The 19,664-nt window shown below is 38.0% G+C and overlaps 1 protein-coding gene across 2 annotated transcripts in view; it reads right to left on the minus strand.

The window, feature by feature from the left end:
- Positions 1-227: 227 nt before the first annotated feature.
- The window catches only part of LOC121383194, a 28,072-nt gene continuing 8,635 nt past the window's right edge, over positions 228-19,664 (minus strand). For both annotated transcript variants that reach the window (XM_041513050.1, XM_041513051.1), the window contains 6 exons: positions 8,661-9,014; positions 8,111-8,212; positions 7,390-7,701; positions 5,058-5,420; positions 3,023-3,145; positions 228-2,624 (listed from right to left, as the gene is read on the minus strand). In XM_041513050.1, coding sequence (XP_041368984.1) covers positions 2,506-2,624; positions 3,023-3,145; positions 5,058-5,420; positions 7,390-7,701; positions 8,111-8,212; positions 8,661-9,014 — 1,373 coding nt within the window. In that variant the 3' untranslated portion in view covers positions 228-2,505. The remainder of the gene's footprint in view (positions 2,625-3,022; positions 3,146-5,057; positions 5,421-7,389; positions 7,702-8,110; positions 8,213-8,660; positions 9,015-19,664) is intronic.

Here is a 19,664-nt window from a genome sequence, read left to right on the forward strand (position 1 = left end):
TATTGTTGCACAGTTTTTTACACTGTTTCTATTTAAATCTTGAATTTTTATATTGATGTTGATCATCACTTCATGTTTAGCATTTACCATAGTTTGACACCCAATAGCCGATGTATTTGTCGTGTGGGGCGTCGTTAAACATTCATTCATTCATGTAGTGTGTGTGTGTGGGGGGGGGGGGGGGGGGGGGGGGGTAAATATTGTTTTACTTCCACAATAACAACTGCTTTTCATAAAAACCTTTTTATTGTTTTTCAAAATATACAGCAAATAAAACATAATAAAGTAATAACAAAATTATATTACCAAAAAATATACATCTGTGCCTATTAATACATCCAAACTAGTCACTCAAGGAAAATGTTTATACTATATAACAAAAGAAACAAAAAACACACCATTTCAAATAAAACCGTTTGAACTTGGTTGTACCTAGACTAAGATAACGGGGGGGGGGGGGGGGGGGGGGGGACCAAACATATCTCAGACATTTTTCATCAGGTTTTCTGTAGCTATATACTAGTATTATGAAAACAGCTCCACGCGAGAATAGCTGATTGCATATCACGTAATGTTGTCTTGTCACAGTCGGCTGTTCTCGTCGCTATTCTAGGATGAGGCACTCGTGTTGTGTGGCGTCGCTATTCTAGGATGAGGCACTCGTATTGTGTGGCGTCGCTATTCAAGGATGAGGCACTCGTACTGTGTGGCGTCGCTATTCTAGGATGAGGCACTCGTATTGTGTGGCGTCGCTTTTAAACTAACAGGATCGTCATTTCGTTTGTTTCCGAGTCAATCGCCCCCCCCCCCCCCCCTCCCCCAACGAACTTGTATTAAATATGTTTTAGAAGAATATGAAGGCGCCTGATTAAAACGGGTTGTTCCTCAATAGAGGTGACCGCACGAGGCTTTATATGTGTGGGAGTTTTGCATCATAACATTTTTTTTAATTAGTAGCGTGTAGGGATATATATTTTGAAATATTTTCTTAAATAGGCCAGTGACCTTTTGTTTTCATTTTTAGTAAATAGCCTACACATGCTAGTAGTGTACACGATTTGTGGGAATTTGTGAGTGGCGAAAAAATTATACAACCCAAAATGTATTAATAAACTATGAAACTATAGTAAAAACAATGTTAAAAATAACTGCGCACTTTTGTCGAGAACACAAACTTTACTGGATATTACATTTCTATAATGCATACACAAATTAAATTTGACATGTATTTCAATTGAGTACAGATTAAGTCAAATTTCAATTTTAAGGTATTTGTCCGCAAAATAGGTGAAAATGGCATCACGTTTAAGCTATGTAAAACAAAGCTAGCCACGTGACACCCATTCCCCCCCCCCATACATGTTTTAATATGCTCGCAGAAAAGATAGGTGAAAATTAGCACATTTTGAGTCTTAGAAATATTATACTTAACACGTAAAGAATAAATTGTAAAAGTTAAAAGTTTGTTTTATTTAATAAGAGCAATGGTGCACATTTATTAAATAATCATCGGCTATTGGATGCCAAACATGAATACAATATAATGCTTCGATCATACTTCACGCTACAGATGAAAATACTAAATATATTCGATCGTACTGGCCACTCCATCTAGTCAGTAAATAGATCTGATCAAAGTCAATGTTATTTTTCATTTAACCAGTCAAAACACCGCTGCATTCGTGATTTAACTGTGTACGACAAAAGGTCAACTGCAAAAGGAATAGCACTTATTTGCCTCAGATCTGCTATCGGAGAGGATGGAGTGGATTTAAAGATATGATTACATTTTTAGGACTGCAGAAACAGCAGCCATCTTTAAAGAACGGGATAGGAGTTTAACATGTCTGTAACATGCAGTCGTGGTTCACACACGCCAGGAGCGTGACTAGTCACAAATTAGTTGTAAGCGAAACTACAACTAAACATGATCATGGAAAAATGTAGATAAAAATATAAAAATTTATATGGCAACTTTATGCAATGGTTGGTTGAGGTTTTTTTTTTATAAATCAGCAAACTGCTTTCATCTTCTTAAAAGTGCCATTGTAACATCTTTCCGAATAAACGAGCCTTGTTAACAATTAAAATTACATATTAAATACTTTTTTTTATATATAATATTAGTGTCTGTAAAAGGTTTAAGTAAGACTCAAAGATTATTAAAAGTTTGGCGAATTTGATCAGATTGAAGAATCAGTTAGTCAACGACATATAACAAAATGAAGTCCCTTTAATAGTTAATTACAGAATTGATTTTAGTTTATTTCCAATTAGTGTTTTGCCGATTTAATAATGAAAAAAAAATACAGTAACAAGGTAGGAAACAGTTAGGAAACAGTTACATTGGCAGCGAAGTATTTGCATCCTTGAACGGCGTAACCTTTCAATCGAAATCGGTGTTCAACTTGCACCCCGAGCAACAGTCTGCAACCAGTTGACTAACAATATCAATACAACCTTACGTTGATTCACAAAAACCAAACAGTAACTGTGAGCGTTCAGCTAGTAAATGGTATGTATTTCGTTGAACTTGTTATTCCTATATCTTCTTCCTCTTCGTCCATTCCGTCCTTTCCTTGGCTTGTTTCGCCTTCTGTGTGTTTTCCGTCTAGATTTCATAACTGTCAGTAAACAAAATGAATCAGAAATATTTAATAAAATATATTAGATTGCACGAGACTGAAAGATTACAAGAAAAAAATCTCTCTCTCTCTCTCTCTCTCTCTCTCTCTCTCTCCATCTGCGTGACTCTCTCTCTCTCATCTGTGTGCCACTCTCTCTCACTCTGTCTGTCCGTCTCTCTCTCTCTCTCTCTCTCTCTCTCTCTCTCTCTCTCTCTCTCTCTCTCTCTCTCTCTCTCTCTCTCTCTCTCTCTCTCTCTCTCTCTCTCTCTCTCCCTCCACCACCATCCATCTCTCCCTGTCTCTGTTCGACTGTTTCTGTATATCTATCTCATCTAGCTGTGATACGATTTTAGGTGTTATTAAATCCATTAATTAATATTTAAATATAAACTCACATGTTCGTCTGTGTTTTCTTGTTCTTGAGGTTTTCCTGCGGTGATGTTTGTTTCTTCGTTTTTTGAAACCTGGACATGTGTAGAACCCGTCATCAGAATCAACGTCAGTTCCTGGAAACGCCGCTGTGAACATATGATACATGTGTTATGAGTCTAACAACGTATAATACATTATTATATTACACATCTATATCTTACTACCTATTGATACATAAATGTAAGGGCAATGAAGCTTCCTCGTGTGTTGTATTATGTTTAACTGAGACAAGCCAACACTGTACTGACTAGAATTAGTAATGTACAGAGCCCGTTTAAAGATCGGCGGGGCCTGTAGCACTAATAACAGCGGGTCCCCTTCCCAGGATATATAATTTGCAAACCCCTCGGGGAGAGGGAAAAAATGACCTGGGGAAAATAAATGTACACATCAGCGCGGGGTCCCCTGAAGCGCGGGGATCGTAGTACGTGCTACATGTGCCACTAGGATAAACCGGCTCTGGTAATGTATAGTATTAGTAATTAATTATGACTGGCATTGGGAAGTTCTTGTCAGACAGATATTAAGCCTAGACTCTTAAAATGCCATGTGAAACAATCGTTCTGAGAGTACTGCTAAACACAACTATACATGTCCCCTACCGGGCCTAACAAATTCCCGTGTGTGCTACGTTCAAGGACCATACCTCTGTGGGAAAATTAGTAAATCGCCATGAAAGTCAAACTTGATTTTTAACAGTACATGACAAAATTTCAGCTCAGTATCTTGAGGTATTGCGAAAAACGTCCGGAAATCAAATTTTCGTATCTTCTAAGTTCAAGAGCCATAACCCTTTGAAAATGGGTAAATCGCCATGAAAGTCAAACTTGATCTGTAGCAATACATTGTAAAGCTATATAAAAAGAAATTCAACTAGATATGTGGAGGTGAAAGAACTTAAGGAAAACCTTGTGGGACAAACAGGCAGACAGAAGGACGGAGATGAAACCTTAGTCACCTATAGAAACCTAAGGACCGGTAGAGGACAAATAACAGACATGTCAAAACGTGAACAAAGCTTGCCGTGTGCGTAAGGAAACGTTTTAGATTAGCATTTCTTCACCTTTACAAATAAACCATTACAGACTGGTCTCCATGAAATGTGCTGGTATAAAATCAACAGAAATGTAATTTTGGCCTACAGTGAAGTAAGAAAATACTGCTACAGTATAATTAATTTATTACAAACAAAATGTGTCTGATAGACTACCAATGTAAATTTACACGAATTTAAACCCACAAACAGAAACAAACCTCGATAAATACGAAATTTGAACAGACCTAAGGGGTGGGGGGTGACGAGACAAACGAGGGTGTACAGAAAAACAAGAAACCAGATATAAATTGATTCGATGTTGTTGACCAGATAAAACGATTGCAGAGTGATGAAGAAAGAAACTACACATACATTCACTGGATATTGCTGATGTTGAGAAAACAAAGAGTAGTTAAACAATAATTGATGCATTAGATAATGAAAGGTGAATTGTGTCACTCCAAAAACCTCTGACCGTTATTGCTTTTAAAGGCTCGTGTTTTAGGCTATGTAATTGGTCAAAAACATCTTATAATGGCATAAAACTGAAGACTTGCGGGTCCTTCTAGGAGAAACTGAGATGGAGCCAGCCATCCCTCGATTACGTAGCGTAATGATTCAGGGCTTTTTAACCCGTCACTTGCCAAATTGCCAAATGCTAATTAAAGTTGAAATTTGACGAATATATTTCATTACTGATTCGCCAAAAACCTCATTCAAAAATTGTATGTCGTTTATAGATGAACCGCCATTTTTGCTGTTTGATTAAATAGAACTTGAATTTGACAACAGATTTCCTTAGCAAATTCTCCAAAATGCTAATATTGTATGTGCTTCGTGCATAAACCCTGCAGTAATGTTATTGAGCTTGATAGAAAAATGTGGTATTACGGAAAGAAAACAAAATGATGTGACACTCCAGGCTGCCAGACTCGGAACTGGGAGAAGGTAAACATACTCACGTTGTAGCTTGAACACAAATCCTCTGCCACTTTTCGAATGCTCGTCGACTCGAAATTCAACATCTACACAGCCTTCTGTGAAGCTGAGGTTTACGTTTTGATTTCTCATAAATTTCTTTAAAGGTCTTCGCTTTCCATCTTCGCTGACGATGAATATTTTCACGTTATCTTTCCTGCTGTCAGGGTCGAGGTCGAAGTCGTCTGACGACATGCGCAATCCTAACTTCCGGTGAATTTGAATTCTCTTGCGACATACAGTCTTCTTTGAATCGTAATGCCATGGGTAGTACTGGTGGCTTATAATTAGTCCGTTTGTTACGTTAACAGTGCTTACACGTTTATCGCATATGTCAAACACTTGATCTGAAATTTGAAAAACAAAAAACAATTCATTAACTTTATGGCTGTACAGAGTGGGGTAGAGGTTATAACGAGAAAAAAGAAGATTTTATATATATATATATTTCATTTCGTTTTCGTGCTTATATACATTTACGTTCAAGCACGCTGTCTGTGCGTCATAAAAAGTCTGTGGTCTTCAGCCCTTGAAATTCAAATCAGATTGCAATGACAGTTTTGTATCAATATTAACAAAGTAAATACCTAACAATGATAAAAATGCCATCGAAAATCAATTTTGCAACAGCTTTTTACGTCGGCACGGCTAATGGCCATCACAAATTTCCGAGCGGGGAGTCTTACATCTCCCCACCAAGCCATTAAAATTCGCACGGAGTGGAATCTGATACCGGGATGCGGGCTCAGTGTGTACCACCTTGAGACCGATGGCATAGCTACTGCGCTACCGAGGTCGGTGTTTACATATAAATATTGACAACAAAATGACACAAATTGTGTTTGAGGTTCTGTCATATGCTCATCTGGACGCTTCTAGGGAACATTTTGATTTTATAATTTTGACTAGCGACAGTTCGTGATCAGTTGATAATCGAGTAGCAACTAATATTCGTTTTAGAATTGTGTAGCGATCTCTGAAATTTGCGTAGCTATTTGCGACATGATACTGAAAACAATGTTATCTGGTTTCTTGAACAGTAGATGCTCTTAGGTGCATAATCATTTATTACGATTCACCGCTCATTATTTCAATTTGAACCTTTTATACGCGAAAATAGAATAAGCCAAGGAGACTAGCCATATTTGTTTTCAGTGTACATGCATATTAATAATTTCGAAGAATCATTGACCTTGGAAACATCAAATTAGTTTTACTGTATGCAGATGTTAAAGCCTTACTGATGGATAATAACGATAATCGGCTATGCTTAGATACACTTAATGAATGATGTATAAGATGGAAAGTATTTAATTTTGAAAAGACAATTATGGTCTTCTGTAAAAGAGGATGGTTGGCAAACAATGTGTAGTTTAAATGTGTTCATATTAAAACCAGAGGTATTTCTCATTCCCATTGCGCATGTGCGTGAAGAGTAACGTCCCTTGTATCCAGGCTATATAGGTAAGTAGATGTTCGTATTTTGGAGTGGGAGCAGTGTTTACACTAAATATAACATTTATAGAATTAGCACAATTCACAAACGGTCATATATGAAACGAGAAAATCGTAAAACCATTCGTGCCACTAAAAGCAAGTCATGTAGCTTACATGCTGGTCATTTACTATAGATCCTGTGCTATGTCACAACTCTGGGGCACACGATTGGTCTAGCGATTTCTATAGAACGATTACATTTAATGTTATGTAAACAAATACTTGGGCTGAAACAAAACTCTCAAATTTAAAATGATTTTGTGTTTGGTGAATTGGGAAGGGAACAGTAATGTAGACAAATAGTGTACACGAATGCTAGAGTGGGCGCTCTTGTGTTTCTCGCTAGATACGGCCTCAAGTTAAGTGTTTTGTTCAACGACACCATTAGAGCGTAGTGATTGATTAATCATTGGCTATCAATGTTTGATACATCCGACACGTAGAATTCACGTGAAACGTGCTACATTTCTCTGTTAGCAGCAAAGGCAAAGGTTTCCCGCAGGGAGGACAGCAAAAAGGTCCTGAGCGTAGATTCATATATATGTACATATTTGGCAATACAGCTGAATTCTGAAAACGAGTCAGTCTGTGAGTATGTTTTTAAAAAAAAGGAAATGGGCATTTTTTCATCATCTCATCATTTGTGTAACCTTCTTTAAATAAAGATTATTATTATTATTATTATTATTATGCACCTTTTGCAATGCAGTTGAATCTGAAAATAAAAGATAATCTGAGGGCACGCTAAAAGGTTTTTTTTTTAAATGTCCTCGCTGGATATGGCTTAGAACACGGATTTATATATACATATATATGCACCTTTGGCAATACAGCTGAATCCTGAAAGTGAGAGGTAGTCCGGAGGCAGGGCCAGGCACGTGGGTGTCGTAGACAGGGTGATGGGGATTCCGGATCTCCAGGAGAGTTCACAGCTGTTCCTCCAGTAACACTTGTTTCGCTGGGTGAGCAGAGTGTGTGTCATGCCCATACAGTCGCCCTCCGTGCGCATGCACTTCCTCACGTTGCTGACGCCAACCTGCAGTTCCGGTTTGTAAATCACGTGATCAGACGGACAGTGAAGACTGGTGCGTTTTTCCTTCGAGGTTATACACTCGTCCACTGTCGCCATGTCTGGAACAAAATGGCATGGCAAATAAGAACTGAAGGTTAAAATGCAGATTGACATCTGGAGTGGGAGGGGTACAATCGCTAGTGGATGTATATATATATATATATATATATATATATATATATATATATATATATGTATATAATGTTTGTTTTGTTTTTTTTGTTTTTTTTTAAACACGAGTGAGAAAATGTCTTTAGTGGTTAAATCGTTAGGCTTAATGTGACAAGACAACTTTTATACGAAAATTAACAGTAAATAAATTAATGAAACCGTCGTACGCCTTGCGGCAGAATGCTAATCTTAATGATATTTTCCTGATTTGAAAGGCTAGCCAATAGTACAGATTTGTGTGCTCGCAAATCCCAGTTTCTAACGTAACATAGCAATAAGATAAACCGGTAAACTCACGATGCCTAAAGTGAGTGTTGGAAAAGAACGATGTCTTGTGATTGTCGACGTCACTGGGGTTGTGATTCACTCTGGGCAGTGGAACACTATTGTTCAGGAGTTCTGAAAAATAAACACGAACTTTGATTGAAAAAATTATTATTTGGGGATTAATAAAAGTTGTTTTTTAATTATAACAAAAACCGTAAATTATATTGAGTTAATTAATATCTGATATACATTCACAGTACTTTATCAGTCTTTACTTGCGAAACATGACTACAGTGTCTTAAATATTTCATGGCTTTTTACGGGGTGGACAAAAAAAACACAACGAAATCAGTTAATATTAACCCTATCATATATATAGCATCGCATCGCATCGGATCACATCGTGTATCATATATCGTGTCGTATCGTAACGTACTGTATCGTATTGTGTCGTATTGTATAGCATCATATCATATCATATATTACATCATATACATGTATTATCATATCATAGCATAGCATATCATCTTATCATGGCATATCATATAAAAGTTATATCATATCATATCAAAGTACCCACGTTCAAACTGTAGAATAAAGCCACTGGCAGATTTGACACCAGATGTCGCTGTGAATTTTATTTCGATAAAACCATCTGTTATAAACCAGTGTTTCCGGCTGCTCATTTTGACGTCGAATTGCAGAATGTCATCAGAATTCACTTTTGCGTGTCTGATGGTCAGATAGTCGGAATCACTGGTATCCAGGTCATCCAGTGTAAGCGACAGGATGTGTCCAGAACGAGGTTTAAGCGTGCGACGACATGTTCGGTGCATTCCGTCGTATGTCCACGGATAACCCGAGTGACTCCGGATTACTCCGATCATGGACTTGATGCTGTAGTCGTCCGATGAGCATATGTCGTAAATGTTATCTGGAATAAAATAAATAAAATTTGTTTTGTTTAACGACACCACTAGAGCGCATTGACTAATTAATCATCGGCTATTGGATGTCAAACGTTTGGTAATTCTGACTCGTAGTCATCAGAGAAAACCCGCTACATTTTTCCTAATGCAGAAAGGGATCTTTTATATGCACTTTCCCACAGACAGGACAGAACATACCAGTTGTGGTGCACTGCATGGAACGAGAAAAAAACAATCAGTTGAATGGATCCACCGAGGTGGTTCGATCCTGCGACGCAAGCATCTCAAGCGAGCACTCAACCGACTGAGCTAAATCCGGACCTATGAAATAAATAAAGCTTGTATGTTTATACTTTATAACATACGTTCTCTATATTCGATCACTGCCACTGTCGACAATATTTTTTTTTTTCAACTCATCGGAAGATTGGAAAGGCGGGAGAAGGGGCGGTACGTTATATATTAATTGACCGTTCACTTGCGGGACAATGTATTATCGTCAAAGTATGAGTACTGTTGGTGTGTCTGTTTGTCTGTCCATCCGTCCATTCGTCTGTCTGTTTATCTGTCCGTCCGTCGTCTTTCTGTAGAAATACAAGATAGGATTCCTGTTAAGACTAGTCTAAAGTAACAAATACTGATAACTAGGCCTCCACCCACAGTGTCCGTAATACATAGTTCACCAGGCACGTGTACCCCACAACGGCAATCCCGCCAAGTATTTTAGAGAGGGTCAATGGCACGTGGACTAACTTCCTGAAAATAACTCCCTGTAAATAAATTATTAAAAAGGGGGTACTTTATTTTTTAAGTGGGTTGGTCCCCCAAACCCCCCCCCCCCCCCCCCCCCTTCCTGTGCAGGACATTATACAGGGATGTTTCTAGACTGTGGCAAGCGATGTTTCTAGTGGTGTTCAAATCATGCTTCGGGTCCGTAGGAACGATATCTGGAGGGAGGCACAATTTCATGTGAGGGGGACACAGTCTCCTGTGTGTGTGGGGGGGGAACAGATCCATATTTTATCTATATTTATATAGCTGAAGTTTAAAAAAAACCCACGTACATTTGCCATTGAATGCATTCGTGTAAAGGCAACACCACACAATATGATTTCCTCGTACGAGAATAGCCGAATGCACAGCAACCGATGAAATTGTAATGTTTGTCTTGTTATAATAGGCTATTCCCGTACGAGACACTCGTATTGTGTGGCGTCGTCTTTAACCTAGGTGACTCAATAGAAAACAAAAACAAAACGCGTGGGTAAACATGTGGGCCAAATAAGCACGCATGTTGGTATAAATGACGCACGAAAACAAAATTTCAAAAGAAAAGAAAAAAAAGGTCAGACGTGGGTAAACATACTGTAAATGTGTCCGATTACAAATGAATAAACGTTAGGACGTCACGCTTATCCATGCGTGACATGTGTTGACAAATCGTGAGTGAAATTAATTCATGTATGAATTGTTATGAAACGTGACGTGATTCTTTAAGTGTGTAGATACATATAGATAGATAGATAGATAGATAGATAGATAGATAGATATACAGTGAAACTTCTCTAAACCGAACACCCTTGGGACCGAATAAAATGTTCGGTTTAGAGGGTGTTCGGTTTACTGAGGTTTTAAGAAACAGCCTTGATAACCACCTTTTTTTTTTTGCTATTAATATTACCAAGGTACAAACGTGTGTTTATCGTCCAGTGACAACTCTACACGACGCCGTTTTGCTGGACGTTCGGACATGTTGACAGATATGGAATGAAATGCTATTGATGTACCTACGAAACATATCGGAAACAGAAGCCGACTTATTTGTCTAAATAAACTGGAACAGAGACAATGAGAATGCAATGAATTAAATTTATGGTTGCTTTGTCGGGTCCTCGTGTAAAATAATCAGATATAACCAGCGATAAATTTGTTCGGAAGAGGTAATAATCTCATTCCCAATAAACACAGTGCACATGATTATTCCCGTTACAAACTTAAAGGTGTTAATTGAATGACAAGGCTTAACCGAAATCTAGGTAACAGAGACTAATTAGAGCATTGTTCGAGAAATGCTCAAACACGCTACACCGAGCATGCGCATACCATCTGGTATAGTTAGTAACACCGCGACTTTGACAACTAGGTTGGACTATACCAATTCAAATCCCATAGGCGACCATGTTAACGTTTGTGTTTAAAAACACTATATGCAATATATCAACCAAACTATGACCCATAAATATCAATACTACAACCCCTACCTCAAAGTATTAACTGCAGAAAATGGTACCTTTCATGGCTCATTTTCGGTATAACTAGATGTTTTTACAACACCCCTAGTTTCGCACAAAATTTTAGTACTTTTTTTTACATGTACCCCATACATATTCCAAGCACAAGGCTACTTGACACAGTGGTACTAGATGAATTAAAATTGTATACATTTTTAGCCCAGATGAAACTAGTTTTTTTTACAACCAACACACTCACATTTATAACCAATCACAGGACTTGTGGTGTTAACTTCTCTATCAAAAGTTCGGTGCACCTCGAACTTCGACCCAACCGGAAATTAATTTGTATAGTGCTACCACTAATTGGTATGGTCGAGACAGGCGACGCTCCTTCAGACAGAACATAATTTATTTACACTCTGGCCGTTCAGCAACGGCATATGAGGGCTACATAATATAAAGGAACATTATATATATATATATATATATATATATATATATATATATATATATATATATATATATATATATATATATACATTAAGAATTTGGGATTTACAATATAAATGTATATATGTACACACATTCACTTCACAATATACACATGACAAGATGGTGGTTGACAATATATGCAGTAAATAAGTTATTTTCCAGTATAAACAGTACAATCCTTAAATACTGTTAGTTTGGGTGCATTGGGAGCGTTTAAAGATATTAGTAATAATGCACTGATTCGTTTACTGTTCATGAGTTGTTTGAATTTGAAAGTATTTGGTCGTGTATAATAATATGGATGTAGAAACTGGACCCTGGAATCATGAAAATATTTACAGACGAAAATATATAGGTTACATAGCCTGTCTTTCTTAGGTATGTTATTCCAGCGTCCAGTTTCAATAGGCAAATAGTGATTAGATAATCTGTATTTCAAAATAATTGTCCACATCTTTTCAGGGACAATAGTAAAATATTTTTCTAGACTGAGGTGTTCTTTGTAATATCTGTATGTAGTGCCTTTCGATGAGAGTTCTATTTCGTTACTCCATGTTTGTAAATATTGGTCATATTGTCTATTTTTTATTTGTTGAGAGAGGATCTTAACTGATACAAAAGATTGGGAAAGCCAGACATCGCTCATTCCTAAATTATTCAGGATATGTTTTACTGTAGTGATCCAGTTATAATTGGTATTATTGCTAAGATGGTCTAATAACATTGCTCTATATAATAAGAAAGATAGTTTAGATTGTTTCCCCGATACAATTCGTGCCCAATAACAGACCATTCGTCTGTATATAGTTAGCTCGATAGGCATTCTCCCCAGCTCTCCATATAACATAAATAGTGGTGTCGATTTTTTTACTGGTAAAATATGTCTGAAAAAATGTATTTGGACAGCGTTTAAGATATCAGTTTTCTTATGTCCCCAAATTTCGCACCCATGTAGTAAAACTGGAAGGATCATCGAACATTTTAAGTTTACAGTCGATTGACAGAAAATGTTCTTTGGCTTTTGCAAGTACAAAATACATTGCTTTGGTAGCTTGTTGTTTAAGTCTCATCTTTGTAATTCGGAAGTTATTTTTATTAGTAAATGTAATTCCTAGATATTTATACTCTTTAATGTTTTCTAAAGCAGTGTTTCCTATCTTGAAAATATGTCTGTAGTCTTTAGCTGTACCGTTAAAAATAATTACCTTCGTTTTAGTGATATTAATTTTAAGTTTCCATACAGACAACATGAGGTCCGCCACTAAGCAACCTGGCGCAACAGGTAGCAAGCCGAACCATCAAAACTACTCCAACTCAGGTAAAAAAAGCCAGTCCCTTGTTCAGAGTAGTTGCTAACAAGACAATTTGCAATAGAAAAGTTAGGAGACCAGTAAAACATACCAAACCACTGACAGCTGCGTCCTTCGTCAAAACTAAAATAAATAAACCATCTCAACCAGAAAAAAAAGAGTCAAGATAACCAGTCAAACCACCAAAGTGCCCAATAAGGTAGTGAACCCACCCACTAACAACACCTCAGTGTCCCCTGGGCCATTTTATAAAGAGGTGACCATCAAGGCCACTGGTAGCTTGTAGCACCAGCCACAACAGCACAGCCAACCACCATGCCAACCCACCCCTATCCCACCAACTAACACCCATTCCAACCTAACCGCTCCACTGAACTTACCAACAAGTGGCTAGCCAAACTTCACCCACTTCCACCTCAGGCCACAGCTCTAGCCACTCTCAAAACTGATAACCCCCACCTTGAGATTCACGATGCCACCACATGGTCAAACGGATATGTTCTTATATCAACCACCACTACCGGCGACATGCACATCGTCATCAATGGTCGCCAACATCAGCTTCTTCCATTTGAAAGGAAGCCAAGCAAATGCCAACACTGCCAACAGTGGGGGCACGGGGCTGCAAAATGCCGACATTATAGGGAACCTCCTACTTGTAGCCGATGTGGTCAAAAACATCCAGCCTGGTAACCTCTAAAAACTAAAGCTAAAACTAAATAATATATATCATCAACCATAATTTCGGGCCTGCGTAATGGGAGATACGTCTCCACACGCCCCCACTAATAATATCAACACAGTAAAAAAAAAAAGGGCCTTAGCGTTCTCCAATGGAACGCTAAAGGCCTCCATTCAGTGGGACATGGTGCTAAACTCAGTCAACTAATTAGCACCAGCAACATCAAGCCAGATATAATTTGCCTACAAGAAACATGGCTAGGAATCGGCACTAAAAATAACAATAAAACAGCTAAAGTATTTAAAATTCCAGGATATACTAGTTACTATAAAAATAGAGATAACAGCACCAGAGGTGGAATAGCCACATTAATTAAAAATACCATACCTCATACTGAAATTAAATACGATTCTATTAATACAAACTTAGAAGTCCTAGGACTTACTATACAAAACGATAAAATGCCTATTGACGTCATCAATGTTTATAGCCCACCGGGAACAGCCCATAATCAACTAGCGTTAAGAGACTACAATAAACTCATAAACTCAAACAATGACTAGATTCTTGTAGGAGATTTTAATTGTCATAGCACACTGTGGGGGGATCTGCATTCCGACGCACAGGGAGACATACTAGAGGAATTCATCAATACACACAATCTAGTATGTCTCAACGATGGCAGTACTACTTTTATACATGACTATCTGGGCACATCCGCCATCGACCTAACCATCACCTCTAACAATATAGGTGCAAACGCCCAATGGGAGGTGTTAGAAGCTCTCAACAGCGACCACCTCCCCATTCTAACCAGCTATAAATGTAATACTACTTATACAGAAGAAGAAATATTTATACCTAAATTTAAATTTAGTAAAGCTAACTGGGCTGGCTTTACAAGTGACTGTAGTAAAATTAAGTTAGAAAATTGCCTAAACATTGACGACGCCACTAATACACTTACTAATAAAATAATAGAAATAGCTGAAAAGAATATTCCTAAAACTAAACCCTTCAATAAAAATAGACCAGTTAACTGGTGGACGGACGAAATTAAATCTAAATGTGGCTTTAGGAACAGGATGCGTAAACTTTATAAAAAAAGCAGGGAAACAAGACTACCACACTAAATATAAAATAGCCAAAAACGAAGTAGGTAAGCTTATCATCAATGCTAAACAAGCCAGCTGGCATACATTTTGCGGTGAAATTAACAATAGAACATCTATTAGAGAAATGTGGAAAAAAATTAAGGCTATTAAAGGACAACGCGTTAATTCCACAGTCCTTCAAAAACATAAAACAGCAACTACTAATAAACAAAAGGCCGACCTTCTCAGTAAAACTTTCAGTAAAAACAGCAGCAACGAACATTTTCCTAAACAATTTTTTGAAAAACTTAAGAAAGATAACTCTCTACCAACTAATGATACTAAAACAGCAAATCACCCAACTACTGATAATTTAGAATTTAATAAACCGATAACAATGTTAGAATTAAAAACAGCTCTTAAAGCTAAAAAAAAAAGTACTGCCACCAAGCCTGATCAAATAAGTTACACATTACTCAAGCATATGCCGGACCTAGCCCTAAAAGTAGTGTTATCGCTCTTTGACTGAATCTGGAGGGAGGGTCAAATGCCCACTGCGTGGAAACATGCAGAATGCTTTAGTCTCCCTAAAGCGGGAAAAGACCATTCCCTCCCAGGGAGTTATAGACCGATAACACTCACGTCCCATATGTGCAAAACCTTAGAAACTATTATCAATAAACGACTCAACAATTACCTACTCTAAAATAACCTAATAACTAATGTACAGAGCGGATTTAGAACTAAACATTCAACAATAGATCAAATAGTTAGATTACAAAATAGTATTAATGATGCATTTCGAAAATCTCATAAGGTCTTAACAATATTCATAGATATTGAAAAAGCTTTTGATATGGTATGGCGTCAAGGTCTACTAAATAAACTACGGAGTAACGGTATTAAAGGTAATATGTTTAATTGTATCAACAATTTCATCCATAATAGAGTGAACGGTCACTATTCAGATAGAACCGAAATAATTAATGGCATACCACAAGGTTCGGTCCTCTCACCAACCTTATTCAACATTTGTATTAATGACATAACTAAAGCACTTAATGCTAAAGGAAAAACAAAAACGACCACGCCATTAAACACAGCACTATTTGCCGATGATTGCACCATCTGGCGCACAGGCAACACAACCACTAATTTATTTCACCTAATGCAAGCTGATATGAATAGCCTTAACAAATGGGCCCTGGATTGGGGCATTAAACTATCAGACACTAAAACTGTCTATATGCTTTTTAATAAAGTCAATAAATCAGATAATCACCAACTTAAATCAGGTGATAAAATAATTCCTAGAGTCAAAAATTTTTAATTTCTAGGTGTAACTTTTTACTCAAAACTAACCTTTAGTGACCATATCAATGACATAGTCAGGAACTCAAAAAATACTCTAAACTTGTTAAGAGCCATCTCAGGTACCAGTTGGGGAGCGCAAACAGAGGCAATGCTTATGGTTTACCAAGCATGCATACTCTCCAGAATAGATTATAGAGCCCAAGCCTACAGTTGCGCCGCCCCCAAACTGTTATAAATTAGATGTTAGAATCATAGCTAAAGTTCCATCAAATACCAGCGGACAGAGGTTAGAAGTTGAGTTTAACATTATGCCACTGAATTATCATCGCAATCTTCAACATCTTAATTATCATCTAAAAATCCACTCTCTTAAACTAGATCACCCAGTTCAGGAACTCACTCCTATCATAGCTAAACAAGGACTAGTTTTCAAAACCAATCAAAATCTTAACGATTCTTTCGCCACTAAAGCTAGTAAAATAGAAATAGAAGTAGGTATAGATAACACGCCAGTGGCACTATACCATATTAATCAGCCAGTCGAGTGCCACACACCATATCTAATTAAACAAGCTACGGATTCAACTCTATTTCCACCATTTAAGAAAATCCTGTTCGAAGCCGCAGCCAACGAAAATTACCCTGAGCAAATCCATATCTATACGGATGGCTAAAAAAATCCAGATAACGGTAGGGTTGGCTTCGCAATAGTTGAAGAACAAATATCTAAACACTCTAAATTAGTTAAACACTCCAGGCTGTCAGATAATCTATCAGTCTATACAGCAGAACTGACAGCCATCCATGAAGCTCTAATCTGGATCAAAACCCAAAAATACTCAAAAAGCGTTATTTTCTCAGACAGTCTTAGCTCTATCCAATCACTTCAAACTAATAAATCTACCAGACCAGACATTCTCGCAGCTATCCACAATAAACTTCATGAACTAAACCATCTCAATTTAACAGTAGTATTCGAATGGGTCCCAGCTCACGTAGGGATAATTGGCAATGAAATAGCTGACTATGGAGCCAAAACTGCATTTTCAAGCACTAGTAAAATTACAACACTACCTTTAGGAATTTCAGAACTCATGTCAAAAGCAAGAAAACATTACATTAATCAATGGCAGGCCAACTGGGACCTAACAACCAATACATGGCACTATAACATCAAACCACTAGTCAACTATATCCGACCTAAACACCTAAACACTTATGTGGATAAAATAATTACTAAATTGCGCATAGGTAAATCATCGCAGCTCAACAGCTGCTCTTTCACCAATAAAACCTTGACTGTGAGTGTGGCACCCGGGAAGACATGAAACATTATCTCCTGGATTGCACGTTACACGACAGTCAGAGAAAACTAATGATAGAATCAATAACCGAAGCCAACCATAACAAACCAATCACGCCTAACTTTCTACTTGACCCTGATAAATATCTAAAACATAAAACCTTCAAAGCAGTATATCAATTCGTCCAGTCCACCAAACCAAAACTATAAGTGTCACGTACTGCCCGCCTTGCCAGCGTTCAGTCGACGCGGACCCCCGGCCCGACTGATCGCAGGCAGGATGGGAAACCGTAGCACACCCACCGGGCTCCTGACAGTCATAAAGTTAAAAACTAAAACTAGAAAATGATCACAAACCACCCGCCTGTACGTCTCCCGGAGGGAAGAGCGACCTTCTGCACTCGACCAACATGCACTCCAATCCGGGGGACCAACGGAGGGAAAGTGGTGATCTATAATTAAGATAAGTAATTAATACGCTGCTTAACTCGTGACACCCGTGACTCCCTGGATGGAACATCCACCCTACGCACTCGAACAGACCACGTATTCCAACCCGGGGAGAGAACGGTGAAACGACAAAAGTAAAAGCATATACCTAGCCAAATTAGCTGGCATAAATTTAGTAATGAATTAACAATTATTCAAAACCACCCGCCTGTACATCTCTTGGGCGGAAGAGCGACCTTAAGGGTGTATACTACCAAATCAAATCCCATAGACGACAATAGTAACATATGTGGCTAAAACTCCTACCTGCAACGTATCAACCGACATAAACGCCACGGATATAAATACTACCACCCCTCACACTTAAAGTGAATCAGAAAAAAATGGGGGTCAAGCTGCTCGTTTCTGAGATAACGGGTAGCGTCTATGACTACCCTAGTTCCGCACAAAATTCGAGTACTTTTTTTTACAGGTACCCCATACATGTTTCAAGCACAAGGCTACTTGACACATTGGTACTAGATGAAATAAAATTGCATTTTTTTTTAACCCAGATAAAACTATTATTTTTTACAACCAACACACTCACATTTATAACCAATCACAGGACTTGTGGTGTTCACTTCTCTATCAAAAGTTCGGTGCACCTCGAACTTTGACCCAGCCGGAAGTTATTTGGTCTAGTACTACCTTAAGCACTCGGCCACATAGCACTCTAACCCGGAAACAACGGCGGGACGGTAGCGAATGATTTAAGAACCGCTAGATATGACAATGCTTGGATCGTGACACCTGTGACCCCCTTGGTGAAACATCCACCCTACGCACTCGAACAGACCACGTATTCTACCCGGGGGGAGAACGGTGAAACGACAAAAGTAAAAGCATATGCTCAACCAAATTAGCTGGCATAAATTTAGCAATATAAATTAACAATTACTCAAAACCACCCGCCTGTACATCCCTTGGATGGAAGAGTCACCTTAAGCACTCGACCGGACACTTCAACCTGGGGATTAACGGCGGGACAGTAGCGAGTGAATAATAACCACTAGATATGCCAACGCCAACTAGACCTAACCACGATAACCATATTATTCTACTGTAAATATGTTAATGTTCTGAAACCCGGATTTTTTTTTTTTAACTTTCCACTAAGACAGGATCGAAATCGCAACAACCCAATTGGCTAATAACCAGCCAATCAACATCGTTAGACAATCAACCAGGATAGGACACCACTAAATATCACTTCTTTTTTATTTTTGCAGCAATCCAACCAATCACGGATCAAGAACCCCACCACACCTAACTGTAAATAAACTGCACGAATTTGTCTTTGCACTCGCACCATGTTCTTTATTATTGATGCATGAAATCCTAGCTGACTAAGGTAAGTCAACTAGGGCTCCAGAAGAAAAAACAAGCAGGAAAACCAGATAACCTGAAGACAAACCAAGTAAGGCTACTAAGATATTCTATTTAGGGGACGGGAATCAAAATTCTTCAAACTAAGTACCTGTCTGTCAACTGTTCTACTGTACAATTGCTACCTGCCACTGTTAATTTCGTTTCATTCATTGGTAATAAAGTTAAGTATGCCAAACACTATGCTTTTTAAACCAATACTTACACTATAAGGGTTCCACCCTTCAAATTAGATAGCTAGGCTAGTATAAATCCCCCTCCGTCATTGTATTCAATGCTATACAAAGACGGTGGGGGATGGGTGGTCATGAATGACCGTTGAACTCACTAGAATAGGGACTTAAGACA

Source organism: Gigantopelta aegis, chromosome 10 (assembly GCF_016097555.1).
Source record: "Gigantopelta aegis isolate Gae_Host chromosome 10, Gae_host_genome, whole genome shotgun sequence".
In the NCBI taxonomy this organism is placed as follows: domain Eukaryota; kingdom Metazoa; phylum Mollusca; class Gastropoda; order Neomphalida; family Peltospiridae; genus Gigantopelta; species Gigantopelta aegis.